The 15,007-nt window shown below is 41.6% G+C and overlaps 1 protein-coding gene across 9 annotated transcripts in view; it reads left to right on the forward strand.

Annotated features, from left to right (window-relative positions):
- The window catches only part of tenm3 (teneurin transmembrane protein 3), a 627,437-nt gene that overhangs the window by 341,672 nt on the left and 270,758 nt on the right, over nt 1-15,007 (forward strand). For 7 of the 9 annotated variants that reach the window (XM_079553229.1, XM_079553230.1, XM_079553228.1 and 4 more), the window contains one exon: nt 9,466-9,654. The exons of the other annotated variants lie outside the window; for them this stretch is intronic. In XM_079553229.1, the coding sequence (XP_079409355.1) occupies nt 9,466-9,654 (189 nt within the window). The remainder of the gene's footprint in view (nt 1-9,465; nt 9,655-15,007) is intronic. 9 annotated transcript variants of the gene reach the window in all.

Raw genomic sequence — 15,007 nt, forward strand, 5'->3', positions numbered from 1 at the left:
AAGTTATTTTTATTGCATTGATCCAAGCTTGAAAATATATTGTTCTGAGCCAGAAGAACGCGCTCCTGGGCAATCATAGCAAGAGTTTAACATTGCACCCCGGAGGCACCGACCGGTAGCGATCGCAAATATTGCACTTTTTTTAGGACTGATGCGATGTAACTTTTTTGGAAATACTTTGCAACATATGGATATACAATTAGCAGTCATATAGGACTCAGAGGGACAGCGTTCGCCCAACAACACAAAGGTTGGCTGACAGGCTACCAGACATTTCTGCAATCACAGTGTCTGCCCCTGACCTATTTATTGCACGCTTCTTGTCGCCTCCAACAGAGTAAAGGTGCGCGAAGTTTCTCCTCCTAAAAGCAATTTTTCAGTTTTCTCCTTGCTTCGCGTCTCGCAGACTAATCCGGGAGACAATACGTTCTACAGGGCGTCTTTGATATGGAGATTGACAGAAAGCTGGAGAGCGGGCAAGAAAACCAAGAGAAAAATAGACTTTCCCCCCCAACCCCCCAGTCTCTCGCCTGCAAACTTGAGAACAATGCAGGTGGATTTTTCAAAGCGGCGTTGGATGCACACAATGGGCAGTAGATCTAAGGAGCAGCTGAACTGTCAGAGATGGTAAAAACCTGGGCTCTTCTGCAGGTCTGAGACGGCATTATACAGTCAAATGTCGAATTAAGATGCAACAAACCACTTTGCAGTCGCCGTGTTGGTCAATTCCAACATGAGTGTGAGCGTGAATCAAACCTGACTCAATCATGCCCCATAAATATAAGCATGAATTAATTTAACAAGAGGACCGTTCAGTTGTCATATCGCTAACACAACCTTTCGACCTGGATTTGAATATGGTCAGAGATTTGCCCTGTATCACATCTTCAGAAAGACTTTATGTGCTGAAATGCAGCCTCATCGTGTTTAGTCCTGAATCTAGCCACCAGCAGTTCATCTGATACTGGTACCTGTGAATATAATGCATAAGCCTGGGAATTGGGAAAACAACACACTATTATCCTGTTCTCCTCACATGCACAAACTGGGTGAAAGAAAAAGTAGTTTCGGCTAAACACCCATTCAACCATAAAAATAAAAGATCCTTTAAAAGACATGAAAAAGGAGAATTTATGTTTAAACACGAAGATTAATCATTTTCATAAAGACACCAGTATTGATCTGTCCATTCCTAGCTGGGACACTTCATGCATCTTAAGACAATTCCTCTTGCTGTGAAAACACACATCACCCACTACAATCAGTCATCACCCCGAAAAGATGTCACAGAAAGACTTACACATCTTTCTACACTACAGCACACTTGCATATCTCTCCCAATAAAATGTCATTTTGCCCATTTTCTCCAGATCAGTTACACATTTCTTACCAACTTAATTTGTCAAATCGGGTCCTCATGCTCTCCCTCTGCCTCCAACGGCCACTTGCCACCCTCTCCCTCCCGCTTGCGTCATGTCATGTCTTGATGCTTGTGTCTTGGCTTGCGGGATTGGCTGCGTGGATGCCTCCTCTGTGCACTGCTTGTCCTCGGGGCGGTGTGTGTTGGCTGCTTTTGAGCGTTTGCAGATCTGAAGAGTATCCAGGAGCCGTTTGGCAGAACACGCCGCTCTGCGCGAAACGCTAACAAGTGATCGTTCTATCAACGCGATCTCTGACACCAGCAACAAACGCGCACCCGACGCAGTCAAATGCAACATTTGTTGTGTGTACTCTGTAATTACATGAAAAACGATAGCACCGTGGCGCGTCTGCCTGCGGCCGGTAAACTGCGCGACCTGGCGAAGAAAACCCTAAAACTAAATTTGTACTAGTCCTCACGGTGGGAATATCTGACTGGCTCATGCTTTTGGCTACACTTTTACTTCTGAGTCTAAAGAAATTCTCACAAATTTGCGGCTCGTTCACCTCCTGTAACTGATAAAGATATTTTAAAGTTAGATTTTGACAGTTAAGCAATGTTCCAGGGCTTTTTGTAGCTTTATTTTTCAGGCTCACGCAATCATGTCTACAGCAGGGGTCTCTAACCTGTACGGGAGCTACAGAGAAATCCTTCCACATCTTTCCAAATATCTCCTCAAAGACTCTATGATTCCTCCCTGTGAACCTTGCTTTCGTTAGTCATGGCATGATTTGGCAAACTAAAATAAATGTTGATAGTTTCCAGTCAAATTCATTGGGATTTGAGCACCAAGTGGGTAGTTTTTAGTTATAAAAATGCATGATTTTCTGAATTTTAGCACGCAGGAGTGGGAGTGCGGAAGGACGGTGCATTACATGACCAAACCTTTTGCCCGAAGCTTTTGTTCAATTTTAAACATTGTAACCACAAGTACTATGTACTATGTAATAAAAAGGCTCATAGTGACGGGGTAACAGTATAGGCTCCCACCTTGAGAATGCCTGACTTGCGCAGTCATAAGAGCATACGGCTCTGATCTTAAGGCTGGCGTTTCGTTCATTAAAAATGCCGTCAGAGCTGCGGGAGCCCATCAAATAAAAGCCGTTTCTGAAGACATAGCACACAGTTGGAACAAAAGAACTGGTCTTACATTTAAAAGAGATGGCTTTGGTGACCGCCGTGTCCACCACCGAACCACGCTCCAACTTTTGGACCAATGGCAGAGAGTGATGTAACAGAATGGACGATTCTTACACAATTTCGCACAACACGTTGTTTTATAAATCACAGAGTTCCGATGCAACGCTGGGCAAAAAACTGACATATCAATTGCTAATAATACCCTTTATGTAGAGAGACAAGCTACAATCCTGCAGCATTTCAGAGAGCGCGCAGTGCCATAAAAAATGCATGCTTCTTGACACATACAAACTGAGACGGGAAACAGAGGGGAGAATTTGTATTGGCTTACATGGGCTAATGTCTAGAATCGGCGTTGTTCCTTCAGACAGGGAAAAATATAACTATTGATATTATTGTGTAGAAGGAAGAGGACTTTAACCAATAATTTCCACTGTGATTGCTTTGGTGGAGTGACGTCTCGAGTTCAGTGGAGTCTAACAAACGTGTCAAAGGAAAAAAGAGGCCAAATGCTATTATGCAGATGACAGGAAAACAAATCGGGGCATGCTGGGAAAGTGATTTAAATGTTTCTTGTTGAATCAATTCAGGTGGCAGCCTCTATACAGTCTGATCAATCCGGCTGTAATTACATGGAGGGGCCGACGGAGCCATCCTGCTGCCCGATGCCATTACAGCCACGTGTAAACCTGAGTTATGGCGCACGTGCATGTACCGAGCAAAGTGACGCCGTTTCTACAAATGAAGACCACACACGCAGGGGTAGTTACATAATGCTGAATAGACTGAAATGTTTATAGGTTTTTTTGTGCGATATGAATCAAAGCATTTGCTGTATTGATCAGGTTAGCTGAGGTAAGAAACTCAAGGGAAAAGATCGAATGATAAATGCAGCAGATGTAACGATACATTAGCTCTGTAGTTTGTTTGGATTTTTTTTTAAACTTTGCAGTGAGGTTTCCAATCATAGCTGAGCCAAGGTAACTTATGGTGGAAACTAAAAGTGGTAGTAACTTGATAATTTCTCCATAAAACCACATTTTCAGGCTACTTTAGTTGATCCATAACCCTAACCAAGTAGAAAAGCAGGTAAATTCCAAACAATCATGGTCATCCTTTGTTTTTCCTAAGTTGCCATGCGTTCCATTCGATCACCATGTTATCACTGTGCTGTAAAGTAAACACAGATGCTTAGTTTACGTCATCTTTATAGATGATTCTCTTTACTTCGTGGCCCATTTAGGGGATAATCAGTTCTACATTGTTCAGTTTCTATTCAAACGGCTGCTGGCCCACAAGCTGGTGCTTTGATCACGTTTTTGAGGTGTGGAGATTACAGTTTCTTTCCCTCGGGATACGGGCAGTGTTTAACTCACAGTGGGATAAATAAAGTTTGTTGTTTGTCCTGTGAGAGCTTAAAGAGGGTTGTGAATGCTGAACAAGAGGCTGCACACAATGTTGTAGTGTCGTAAAAGTGGGAGTTCAGTGGGAGTAATAGTGGTCAGTTTCATTCTTAATTTAAGGCTATACATGTGATTCTGCCCAAATCACATTTCACCAGCCCCTATTGCTCCTCCTGCAGGCTGTGGGTCCACGGAAGGTCGGCTTCACGATTCTAACTGAGGCCTGTTGGTCTCTCATAAGGGGCTTCTGAACCGCTCTTTGTCTGACCCGTCACCTAGGACCTTTTTGCCATGGGAGACCCTACCAGGGGCACGAAGCCCCCGATAACAGAGCTCCCAGGATCATTCGGGTGCTCAAACCCCTTCACCACGTTACGGTGACGGTTCCAGGAGGGGTATAGAGGAAGCCACTATAGTAAAATGTTATTTGTGGTCCAAATGTTTCCTAACTTTCCTAACACATTTGTAGCATCTCAATTCGTCACAGGGATGTTTATTGGCACATTTCACAACTTGCAGGATCACTTTTCAGGGTGACTTTCACAGAAATGCGAGAAAATTAGCCTGTTCCCAAGTCTTTAATCTACAAAATTACACAATTACATAGTAATGACAACTCAAAAGGAGTCGGCCGAAGCAAGAAATGTTAATGTTAAGAGGAGAGGGGAAACAGCTCATTCATTGTTTATTTTTTATTTTTTCCTAGGCAATGCCCCCATTTGTATGCAAGATACCAGCCTCGTCTTGAGCAACATTTAGGATTCATAATGTACGCTGAAAATACCAAAATATATTTCTGTATTGGTATTTAATATGCTGCTAACCCTGCGTTTACTTCTAAAAACATTTTTCTTGCATGACTTCTTATTGCTTCTGAGGTTGTTTAAAGTGTGCACTAAGAACAGAATACTGATTGTAACAAACAAATCACTTATCTTAATTGTATTGGAAAACAAAAAAATGTGTGCAGCCCTTATTTAGGACAACATTAAAACAACCCGTTTTCACTCATAATTGTCTTCAACTCTTGTTTTCCCCGGCCGTTGCGCATTGTTTACAGGGCGTACTGTTGCTACCTTGCAACACTGTAAAATTCCAAAGTGATATGATCTCTGCGAAAGCCACGAGGCATCTGTGTTTTCGTTGTTCTGAGGCGGATTGGAAATAAATCTGGTGCTGGGCGTCGTTGCTGGGAGCGACAGCGTTGAGCTCTGAACGCAGCAGACACTATACCTCATACTAATATAGCGTTTGCGCTTCAGAAAAAGGCGAACACGGCTTAACACGAGTATATTGCCTTATTTCTTTCAGCGCGAGCTTCTTCATAAATGCCAAGCTGCTCTGCGAGGCCTTACCTGCAAATGACCCGCCATTGATTTTGGAATTTCAATTTCTCCCTATACTTTGCTGCAATGAAGAGAGATCAAGAGATTTAGAAAGAGACATAACGCATTTTTGTCAATAAACTCACATGCCGGCATATAACATTTGTTTTTTCTATCATTTTCTGTATTGAAATCATTGACGCTTATATTGAGGTTTCTTATGTCAGATTGGCAATATACTGTTATTATTATTATTTTTTATTTTTATTCCAGGCAGAGCGGTTGCTTTCATTGTAGTCCCTATTGTCAATATAGGGAAATATTCTCTCTCCATTTGTTTGAGAGCAATACCAACGGAGAAATTGTTCCCGAGCAATAACTGTTCTCCAGACCTTGATCCGGGAGTAGAAGGTAGTTGCTAAGTTAGTATAAGTGGTTCTCAGACTGTGTAACTTGTACCACAACAGCTTCTTCAGGTGGTACTCAATGTAATTTGCAATTTTAGATTATTATTTAGACCCTAGTTTAGTCCTGATTTAATCTAGTTCTCGGCCTGGTGTTACGTATATGTTGAGGTCAAACTTGGTGTGAATAGTTTAAGAACCACTAGTCCCTGGCATGTTTTAGGTTGATGAGGCCAGAGTTCGTTTTGGCGAACACAGCTTCGTGCTTCACAGACAGAATGTCCCAGGTTTGATCCCCAGCCGGACGTGGTCATTTCTGTGTGGAGTATGTACATGTATTGTACATGTACAACTGGCCAGGATGAATGATGTGTGCACGTGAATGAATGGTGGTGGTCATAGGGACCGTTGGTGCTTCTGTCGGTCTGCCCTAGAGGAAACTATTGCTATACGTATAGCTTCCCACCACTGTGTGTGGAGTGAATGAAGAACAAATTCCCTACACTGAGTGAATCGCTCTTGGTTGACTTGTGCCATGTGAAAAGTGCTGCACAAACAAGGTTCCATTCCATTTTCCACCTATTTTAGTTGACATATTTAACCATAGTAAAGCCACATACAATAAGTAGATGCAAACTCCACACAGAGAGGCCTCACCGCATCAAGGAATCAAACATGGGACAGTCTTTTCCATTTGGCTCCTCACGTATCACAGTTTAATATTTGCATTATTATAATGATGTTGGTATAATCCACGACACCAGTATTTGTTTGATTTCTCGAAGAGTTGTCAAAGACTAACTGTGCTGCTTTCTTGTGGGCCCATTTGTATGTAGAGCAGGCGAGTGTTAGATCATCAGTATGGGCAAACACACACATTTACAAATGGCCTCCGACGCACACAAACACACCAAACAGCACCGAGCATTTAGCCATAACAAGTCGGTAAATGCCAAGGTTACCGCATCAATACCCCATTGATTCTGTGCTTTTCTTCCGAGTCTGGACGCAGACAAACTTCACCTGACCGTCAGCTCCATCTCCAACCTCGCGTTCGTCCAGAGAAAGACATACTTGAGCTTTAATGGAATCTGAAAATGCACCATGGACTTTACCCTGAATCCATACTCGACCGGCCGGCTTTAATGTTAATGGTGGAGATCAAATGTGTAGAGTTGTTTTTTAACGCAGTGTGTTTCAGTGTTGACTTTCTGGATTTTCTTGCCATAGAGAAACATTAAAACCTTCTGGACACAGACTGTTCTGCAAAATGCAAATGTGACATTCCTGAGCTTTCAACCAGGTTATGATGAGGCCTTTAGTAGTTTGATCTGTATTCCCTGCATTTAGTCGTGTCATAGAGGCCACACAAAAGTCTTCCACATTTTCAAAGCCCATAGTTCAGCAGTTTTGCACTTTAAGGGGGTCATTTACCAAGCGTTTGCTCCCGTGCAAAGCAGATTCAGTGCCCTAGTACTGTAATTTCGATTTGAAATGCTAAATTAGGTGTAACATTCCCTTCAAAATCTCGCAATTTTGATCAGTGACCATCTGTAGGCGTTTATAATGGGGTCATCGGATCGCTAACATAGTGAAAGCTTATGCTCACTGTTCTGTGACATGTCATTCTGCTGCCACTGTAGTCTCTCACTCCTTACACTGGAAAAATCACCATTTTAAATAAGAGAAATGAGAGAAATGATGGCTTGAATAAAGGTTCTTTTGTTGAATTTGAGTCAGTTTGAACTAATCTAAGATGCTAATGCCAATTTAGCAAGTATAAATCCCACTTGAAATCAGACAAATTTACTTTTACATTTAAAGAAAAGATTTCTTATTCGCTTGAAATGATACAACATTTTCGGAATTAAGAAAAAATACACTTGTTCCTTTGGCAATAAGAGGTTTTATCTCATCTAAAACCAGACCAAATCTAGGCAAAGCAAGCCAAGGCAACTTTATGTATACCGCGTTTTTCGTACGCAAGGCAACTCAATGCGCCTACTCAAACTTTACATCTAATCTCTTAATTCAAGTACAGTTAAAGAATGTCTTCCTGAACATGGACATCTATTTTACTGTACCTTACATATTTGTAGCAGATAACACATTTTACACCCATCCTTCAATGCACTTGCAGCACCAGTGAGCGATAAGAGTAAAGAATTTGATTATTGTGCCGACTTTTTGGTGGATATACTGTAGCTCCCAGGATTTAAACATGCGTCCTGAATTACCTGTAGGCGCTCAACGTACAGTAGCTATAATTATATGACATTATAGAGCTTTTTTTTTTTTTCATTCTTATTTAATTTTCATGTATGTCACACAACATCAACTTCATACATTTTTTTTCAGTCTGGTCCATCTTATATATGCTCACCTCCCAATAAGCTCGCGCACTAGTGTGTACAATGTGGCTGTGCTACCGGCACTACCTCCATGTTTTATTCACGTCGGGGCTGTCGATGTCAGTAACCCGTGGACTTATGGATACACTCTGATACATACTGTCCAGGCAAGCCCTGTCTTTGGTACAGGCGAGAGGAGAGAGACACACATAGAGGAGGGAGAGGTGAAAAGGGCCCCAGGACTGGCCCGAGGCTCTGCTGCCAAAAACCTGGGCTCCTACGCCGGCTGATGCTGTTTGTGTTGGCCTGCCGGGGGGAGCACCAGGCGTCGCTGTCTTTGTGACTTCATTTGGCTGTGCCCATTGCGAGAGCTGAAATGTGGCCCAAGAAACTCCCTAATCCCACAGCCCTCAATTGCAATTAGGTGTTGCACTGGGTCGGACAGTCAATAGGGAGCGCCGAAGTGAATAGCGGTTTGGAAATGAACACAAAGAGACTCCTTCGTCCTTCCACAATCACAGCAGCACCTGTCCCCAATCAAGTCTTATAGCGCTCAGTGACTGAACCCTCGAGGTTCTTAGCTTTCAGATGTCATGGTTTCCTGAAAATGGAGTTTAAGGCAACCCAGGTTCAATTGCAATGTTGGTGCCATTTTAAACCACTAAGAACACATTGTATAAACATACTCTTTGAACTGATATTTGCATTAAAAGCATTAAAAGATAGTAAAATGTTCATGAAATAACTTTGATTCAAATAGTTAAATTACTTCCGAATAGAGCAAGTATTTGGGCTCTTAAAATAAGATATGTATTACACTGAAAATTAGAATACAAATCCCCTTATTTCTTCAAATAAGTTTTTTCTTTGTTTAAATGCAAAAAAATCTCGTTCTAATGGCCGGTGTTTTTACCTTACACAATAATAAAATTATTATTAATATTCTTGAAGTAATTTGACATGTTTTTTAAGCCCTCCTTCCGATGTTGCATACAGTTGTGCGGATGTATGGTTCATTGAGTTGAGAAAATAGTAGCTTATTGTCCGAAAATGACGGTACTTTGCGTTTGTGCAAAAAGGCTGCGTTCGTATTGTTGCTGTTGTTTGCTGACCGTCAGTGTGCGGTACTTTTTTGTGGGGAACATTGAGTGCTTTTGAGATGAGTCCACTAGACATTCGGCCTCCACTTCAAATGATAGAGGCCTGGGCACAACCTTGCTACTCTCTCCCACTATAGCAGACCGGCGAATACTTTCTTTTTAAATACACCATGTCCATGCATCCTCAAACCATGGCTTACCACACATCTTTTTTTTTTTTACTTTGCAATGTCAATTTGTGTAACGAGTCCTTTCATTTGAAGTCCATCCATTCATTTGTGCTTTTTTTTGTTTGTTTGTTTGTTTTTTGGTTGCCGCACAGGTTCTCCCATGCTCTCCCCCTCCTGTCCGTCATCTGTCATTGACCAATCACATCCTCAGTCCACCAGTCTCCATGACAACCCATTGTTAGGAAACACGGCCGAACCGGGATCGGAGGAAGAGGAGGAGGAGGACGACGACGAGGCGCCGGTGGACTATGCCTCGCGATTGTACTTACCCGTGACACATGGTAAATTCAGATTACAAGTAAAGCTATGGCATTATCTAACAAAGCTTTAACATGGAAAAAAGATAGAGCAAAAAAGGCTCAAAGAAGTTGTTAAAATAAGGCTTCAAAAGCTGTTGCTGAATGTGTCAAATACTCCCACTTCTTTGTGCTTTGGGACATACGTTTGATATAAGTTGGATGATGCCATATGAAAAGTTACTAACTATAGCAGCTTCTTCACTTTAACTAACCCACACCTGCAATCCTCATTTGTTTGTATACATGGATGTTATTCTTTACAATCTTTGAGTCCATTTCAATTTGCTGCACCCAAAAATGTGTGCATTTTCATTTGTTGCTGTTGAATGCCCGATCTAAAGTGAAGTGAATGGAAAAAAATATATATATCTGTCTTTTGTGAAGCGCTTTGGGTGACTTCACAAGCAAGTAATGATCCCTTTCCTTTAAGTGTCCCCTGGCCATGTTCCTCGGTGACTGTCTGTATTTCAACAAGTCGATATCCTTGAGAGGGAAAAAGCAACGTCTTAGCAGTACGAAGTAACTCATGCCCCTAGAGGCCATAAGTGACACTGCAGGTGTCGAGTTTTTTTACTCATTAATTGTCCGTGAGAGTAAATACTACGCTGACAGAAAAGACAAAGGGCGAGAGTGATATTGTACATCCAATTACACAATGGAGACAATTTGTTTTCACTCAGACCTGGCTGTAAATATTGTTTAAGTGGCGCTAGCCCACAGTTAGCCTGTTACCGTCTTCTTCGTGATTCTATTAGTGTGTATTACGCCTCCGACCCGGTGGCAGGTAAAGTTGCAAGCCTGGTTTTCTGGCCAGAGACACCAGGGGGAGATGAAGGACCCCCCAATCGTCCCATTAACTCTTGTATTACCCCCAGAGGGACTACGAAAAGGATTTGTTAAGGTAATCAAGTTGCTTAGTTCTTCTTCAAGTTACAAAAAAAAGAAAAGGCTGCAGGTAATAATTTTTAGTCATGTCTTATCCAGGGAGCTTTACAATTTGTTTGTTTGTGAATTTGCTCATCTACTCACATAAATTCATTTCAAAACAAAAGAAAAAACAGTACCAACATAATATTCAAATTACATTTCAGGAAAGAAAGAAGCACAAGGAAGTACAAAACTTTGACCTTGCAGATAAGCATACTGACAGTGTAGACATCCTTGCTCTATTTTTGCTTAGACTTTCAATTCGTTACCAGCGTGCACATCTTTCCACGCGTTTGCTTCATTAGGGCTTGTTTTTTCCCCCTCAAATATACAGCGTTTTCATCCATTACTCGATCCCACCTGTTTGCATAGAGCCTGTTTGTGTGAGTGTGAAGGTGCATATTGCTATTCCCCATGCATCGCAGCCAGGCAGGTCCAATTTGCATATGAATGTGTAAAAAAAAAAAAACACCTTGCTTTATATCGCTTGTATAGAGAGTGTGTGTACAACTTTCAAAAAATGTGAATACAAGGTTTTTTTTTCTCCTTTTTCCTGAGTCGAGGCACTTAATCATTGTGTTTGAGCGGAGGGTATGCATTCATTGGCTCGTGACTTTGACCTTTTTGTTGGCTGCTTTTTGACGCCGTGGCCCTTACAAAGCACGGGCAGGTTAGATAAATAACTGCCACTACAATCTGCTTCCAAACAGACCTTTTAGCCTCTTTATTTCAACTCAAAGGCAAATACGAGTGATTCTATAGTTGGCTTCTATTGCAATTATAGTGACATAGCATTGGGAAGTTCATTATGGGATTGTACCTTTGTAGAGATTTTGGGCGATTAGAGAAAACAATAAGCATGACTTTGGAAACTTTTCTTTAGATTACTGGCATAAATGTACAAGAAATTGTATTGCACGTTTTCACAGTAAGGAGCGGCTAAAACTCCCAATTTAGTGGCAACAGAGAGCGGTTTTTAAAATTCTAGCTGGATGTTGCATTTTGTGTGCAGTAAATTAGTTTCAACTGGGAAAAAACATGTGTAAAAGGAAAATAAAATTTCAAAGCTCGATAAATCAGGCACAACATTAGATTTAAACAAATCGCTGTGAAAGACCTTACAAAATATTCATTATGACTGAGAAAAATAGGTGCTACTTAAAGTGCCGATGTTGAATTAGACCATTTTAATGTTTCCAAGGAAAAAAAGTTTCTGTTGATAAAGCACAGTTTGCCAAAAACTTAAAATGAAAAAGATGAGAGAGATCAGTTACTTATTTCATGTTAGACAATAATTAATTACTTGTATTTGAGTAATGTAAAGTAGATGTATTTTCTTACCTAAGTAAATATTCCGGCCCAGGCTTCTTTTTTCTTGACAATGCGGCAATAAAAAAGTCTATATACTGTAACAGTTTGTCACTAAACTAAACATCTTCAATACCTTTTCACTTCAGTATTATTTGAGCACATGGAACAACTTTTTACTTTTTCATAAAGCAGAACAAAGTAACTCATGCCCCTAGAGGCCATAAGCGCCACTGCAGGTGTCATAGCATGTTGCATTTTTTACTCATTAATTGTCTGTGAGAATCAATACTACGCTGACAGAAAAGCCAAAGGGAGAGAGGGATATTGTACATCCAATTACGCAATGGAGATTTTTTTTTCTTTCACTCAAACTCGGCTGTAAACACTGCTAAAGTGGTGCTAGCCTGCAGTTAGCTTTGCCTGTTAGCCTGGTAGCTTCTTCTTTGTGATTCCATTAGTGTGTATTGGTAGGCAGCAAAGTTGCAATTGTGGTTTTCTGGCCAGAGACACCAGGGGGAGATGAAAGACCCCCCAATCATCCCATCAACACTTGTATTACCCCCAGAGGGACTACGGAAAGGATTTATTAAGGTACACAACTTACTTAGTACTGCTTTAAGTCATTTTGATTTAAAGCCAGTGTTTGAGTATATGTTTTTAACTACTCTCCCCAACTCCACAAAAGTCTTTTTCTTTTTTCCTGTAGTGTCACCTTTTTCCCCCTTTTTCGGGTGTCTGTTTAATATCAGCAGCTGCGAAGCCAATCTTGTTTACTCATGTATTTTCATACCTGCATGTAAACCCGGCCACTTTACACCCGCCGTGTGTCGCACTCCATTTCCACTCTCCCGAACGGTTTTGTGTATACCGTGCCTTCAGAAAAACATGAATAGTTTAATGGACCTGGCGCGCACGGCGTTGTCGTTGGACACTTTGCAAGCTGTGCCGTGGCGAGATTGAACTTCTGTTGACTTGCACATGCCGCGCTGCCAATTCGCATCCTCAATACCTCCGCCAGTTCTGTCACGCCTTCCCTCTCGCTTTATTGCTTGTTTTGCTTTCCAAACCTCCCCGTTCCCTTTCATGTCTGTGTCCTATCGCAGCCAGGAAGAAAAGTTCTTGAAACCCTAGCCCGCTTCTTGGACACATATTAGCCCGAAAAGAGCGCAATTACACCCACAAAGTCCAAGGAAGGGTCACCAATCTGTAAGCGCAGAGGAAACCGGGCCCACCACTCTCCCATTTGATCTAGAGGAGCCAACGTAAAGGTTTGGACAGAAAGTGTGTCTGGAAAAAATTACAGAGGAGAGGCATTTTGAAAGGCATCTTCGCGAATCGAAAACAGCTGTGGGAGGCTGATATATTTTGGCTGCCGACGCTGTAACCGTTGGCCACCGCGGCGCGCTAAAAAATCCCAAACTGTATTCCAAGTGTAACTTATGTTCCAATTATTGTTGGGGATCTTTGGAGACGACGTAGCGCACTCTTTGACAGATTGTTCTTCGCACTCCATAACGACGCACACCGGTTTGACGTCTCATTGTTCTGAGGCGCTGATTTAAAAGGACCCGAATCTTCCCCCGAAACACATTTTTCCGAGTTGCAAATCAAATTCCTTGTGTGTTCCCATCGGCTCCCTTGTGGAGGAGATGGATGGATTAGCCGAAACATTAAAGATATTTACTAGAGCAGAAGTGAGTCAAACAAACAAAAAAAACTACTAAAAGTATGGGTGAAACTAAGAGTCCTTTTCTGCTAGATTAGTGTAAGTATAGCCGGCTGCTAAAATAACGTTAGTTACTGACAAAGTCTCTTGAGATAGAAGTGAAACATCCTTTATGCTAATGCAGTACAATGACGGCTTCAGAACCTTTGTCTACTTGGCGAAATTACTTCTTGGGAACTTAGTAACTGCGTAAAATCTCATTAATGTTGGTGAAATTTTCCAAGAATTGACTTTTGGATATAAGAAATCCTTCTTAAGATAATGTACAATAAACATAAACATGTATTCTTACGTTCTTATGCAGTGTCACTGGTGATATTGATAGTTCAAAATACATTATTCAAGTAGAAATTCTAAAAGTACAACGTCATAAAACTTCTCTTCCAAATATTTCTTTAAAAGAATTCTCAAAACGTTAGAAATATACTCGAATAAATGTGACTGATTGCCGCACATTTTCCAAGTCGCAAATCACATTTTATCCCTGTCCTCCTAAGCTTCCAGTCGGGGATATTAATACTCTGGAAAAGATATGGCCTCCAGCCGCTCGTGGTCACAATGAGGCTTTGAGAGTGCCTTGAATGTGATCGTGGTCCAGTTGTTGTCTTTTTTTTTGGTAGCAGTCGGGGAAAACCCTCGTGAAATGAGAGGAACAGGCAAAATTCCACAGAGAAAGCTCCGGTGCTTGGCCGGGCTTCAAAATCCGAGACCTACTTAATGTTATGGCCAACGACGCTGACCGCTGTGTCGCAGACAAGACGAGGGCATGAGAAGAAGGAAAACGTTCACACAGGCAAGCGATCGGGCTTCTCCTTTCCCCTGCTTTGTTCTGCGATCCTTTCTGTTTAAAAATGTGACAGTTGGAGATGAGGAGATAATATGACGCACTATACCTGTATGAACATAGGAACGTCAAGCTATTAAGGCAAGTCCTGACCCAAAGCATTACAGTTTTTGTGTTGGAACCTAGTACGTAACAATACTGCATTTCCCTATGTGTCGATTATTGTTTGAAAGTCTTCCTCACAAAAACTGTCAAATCAATTTATAAACGGCTGAATTTGGTTCTGTGACACCGATTGAATGCATTTTTTTTTTTACACTCGTCCTCCTCCAACATCCCTCCATCTGAATTTTAACAGCACGTTTTAGCTTTGGGAGAGTGACGGCCCCATGTCACATTTAGCCTGTAGCTGCCTCCAAACCTGCTCGGGGTGACTCCATGTTTCACCGATGCCAAACTCACAGCGACGGCCCACATCTCTATGAATCTATCTGTCCAAGCAGCACACGCACATTCTCAAGTGCTCTGGTTTCCTTGAGAAATAAAAACATGTTCAATAGGGGCGTGTAAAAAGAGATCCTGAATCT

The sequence above is a fragment of the Gobius niger genome (assembly GCF_951799975.1).
Source record: "Gobius niger genome assembly, chromosome: 3".
Classification (NCBI taxonomy): domain Eukaryota; kingdom Metazoa; phylum Chordata; class Actinopteri; order Gobiiformes; family Gobiidae; genus Gobius; species Gobius niger.